This window comes from Lactuca virosa, chromosome 1 (genome assembly GCF_052849685.1).
Source record: "Lactuca virosa cultivar CGN04683 chromosome 1, Lactuca_virosa_CGN04683_v6, whole genome shotgun sequence".
Taxonomy (NCBI): Eukaryota; Viridiplantae; Streptophyta; class Magnoliopsida; order Asterales; family Asteraceae; genus Lactuca; species Lactuca virosa.
The window spans coordinates 283,229,479-283,232,161 of NC_136426.1; the positions used below are offsets into that span (position 1 = coordinate 283,229,479).

Consider the following 2,683-nt stretch of genomic DNA (forward strand, 5'->3'; position numbering starts at 1 on the left):
TATCCTCAAACGCGGTAAGTGTCGTTCTGGTCAAAGATCTTAACGGGGAGCAACAATCTATCTACTATGTAAGTAAAAGTCTCCTGGATCCTGAAACCAGATACTCTCATCTCGAAAAATTAATTCTTGCCTTAGTAACTGCTACTACCAAATTAAGACACAACTTTCAAACACATAATATACATGTAAAAACTAGTTATCCTATCAAGAATGTAATGAGAAAACCAGAAATGTCAGGAAGGATGGAAAAATGGTTGGTGAAGTTAAGCACATTTGACATCAAATATGAACCAAGATCCGCCAGAAAATCACAAGCATTAGCGGACTTTGTGGCTGACTTTAGTGATGATCTACAAAACAAAGTAGAGATGGAAGCCAAGCGGCTCCTAGAAGATGAGCACCTGGGAAGATGGACGCTATTCATAGATGGAGCTTCAAATTAGTAGGGAGCAAGCCTTGGGATTATACTAAAGTCGCCAAAGGGGGACATCATACCCCAAGCAGTTGGCTGTGAATTGAACACTACTAACAACGAAGCAGAATACGAAGCACTCATCATGGGACTATAATTAGCTAAGGATTTCCAAATCAAGGATCTTCAGGTATTTGTTGATTCTTTATTAATAAAAAACCACTACAATGGATCTTATGCAATGAAAGGTGAAGATTTAGAATTATACCTAGAGATCCTAAAAAAATTAGCTTCTCATTTCGAAAACTTTAGCCTAACCCATGTTCCCAGAGAGGAAAACACAAAAGCATATGCACTAACCAATTTAGGATCCTCCCTTAGGATCCCACCAGAGAAGAAGATTCCTATAACTCACATAATAACCCCAACCATAGAAACACTCTCCGACAAGCCAGAAGATCCTAAGCGTCCGACAAGCATAGCAGCTATTGAAGATCCTGACCCCAGGATCGTTCCTCAAAGAGATACCGACGAACAGGATCCTCAAAGAAGTCCGCAATCATGGACCTAACCCATTATGGAATATCTCCAAAATGGCACAATCCCGACAGGAGAAAAAAATGAAACAGCATTCAGGCCGAGAGTCTCAAAATTCATGTGAATCCAAGGTAAACTTTACAAAAAATCTATGTCAGTTCCATACCTTAGATGCTTGGAAGATCCTGAAGCTGCAGACGTCTTAAAGGATATACACGAAGGAGATTGTGGCAATCACACTGAGGGCAGATCCTTATGCTCCAAAATACTGAGAACATGATACTACTTGCCAACCATGAAGAAAGACTCCTTCCTACATGCTAAAAAATGTGATGCTTGGCAAAGACACATCAACATCCTGCACCAACCGGCAGAACCTCTACATCCTATTATCTACCCATGACCGTTCATGAAATGGGGGATGGATATTGTAGGAAAATTACTAGTAGCCCCAGGAGGAAAAGTCTTCATGTTGGTGATGACTGATTACTTCTCGAAATGGATCGAAGTTGAAGCTTTCGTCCAGGTAAGAGACAAAGAGGTAGTATCGTTCATTAAACGTAATATCTTGACCAGGTTCGGGATCCCGGCTAACATCATATGCAACAATGGATTCCAAAATTATTAGCAAAAGAACAAGAGACTTTTGCACAAGTTGGGGGATCAAAATGATAATGTCCACTCATGTTCATCCTCAAGCTAATGGTCAAATGGAGTCCAGCAAGAAAATAATAGTCAACAATTTGAAGAAAAGGCTGGACAAAAAGAAGGCAAGATCGGCAGAAAAACTTCCTTTTGTTATATGGGCAGATAGAACCACTTCCCAGGTGTCCACAGGCCAGACCCCCTATTCCTTGGTGTTTGGGACAAAAGAAGTAATCCCTACTGAAGTAGTGATCCCAACGGCAAGATACTTGCTGCAAGACCAAGAGAATAATGACAGGATCCTAGCACATGATCTTAACACTATTGACGAGCTTAGGGATCTTACCAAAATACACATTGCTGCTCACCAACAAAGAATCACTAAGGCTTACAATAGGAATATAAGGGTCAGAAGGTTTCAAATAGGAGACTTGGTATTAAGGAAAACATTCCAAAACACAAAGTATCCTAGTGCAGGAAAATTGGCTCCCAAATGGGAAGGACCATATCTTGTAGATGCTGAAGCAGGAAAAGGAGCATACCGGCTAGCAAAACTCGAAGGAGATGCTCTTCCAAGATCCTGGAACGCCATACACCTTAAAGCATACTACATGTAAGTAAGATCAAATGATCCACATCAAAACCAATGTACACATGTCCTTTACCTTAAAACTTTTATTATTATTGATTTTCTCCTCGAACACATTACTAACGTAAGCATCGAAGGCGCGTTAGCTAGACTAACTCCCACCCTTAGCTAACGTTCGCTATGCAAAATAACATACGGTTGATGATCCTCGAGAGTGAAGATCCTGAAACATCGGGATCTACACAATCGGAGATCCCGAAGCGACCGAATCCTCAAATTTGAACACCCCGAAGCACAAGGATCTTGACACATAAAGATCCCAATACTTGGTAAACTCCATTATATTTAACAATATAATCCCTAAACTATCATGTACACAAGCTAGAGACTGATCATCTCTCATACGCCTAAGGGAACTTAATCCCCTCTAAGGTTTAAAGAGCTAATTACCTCTTTCACATGAACTAAGGTTTATACACCTCGCTTGGACGCATGATATC

General features: G+C 40.6%; 1 protein-coding gene across 1 annotated transcript; it reads left to right on the forward strand.

The window, feature by feature from the left end:
- Positions 1-1,557: 1,557 nt before the first annotated feature.
- LOC145130186 (uncharacterized) lies at positions 1,558-2,211 on the forward strand. Its single transcript, XM_079065025.1, has one exon. It carries the CDS (start codon positions 1,558-1,560, stop codon positions 2,209-2,211), a length of 654 nt encoding a protein of 217 aa, XP_078921151.1.
- The last annotated feature ends 472 nt before the right edge of the window (positions 2,212-2,683 follow it).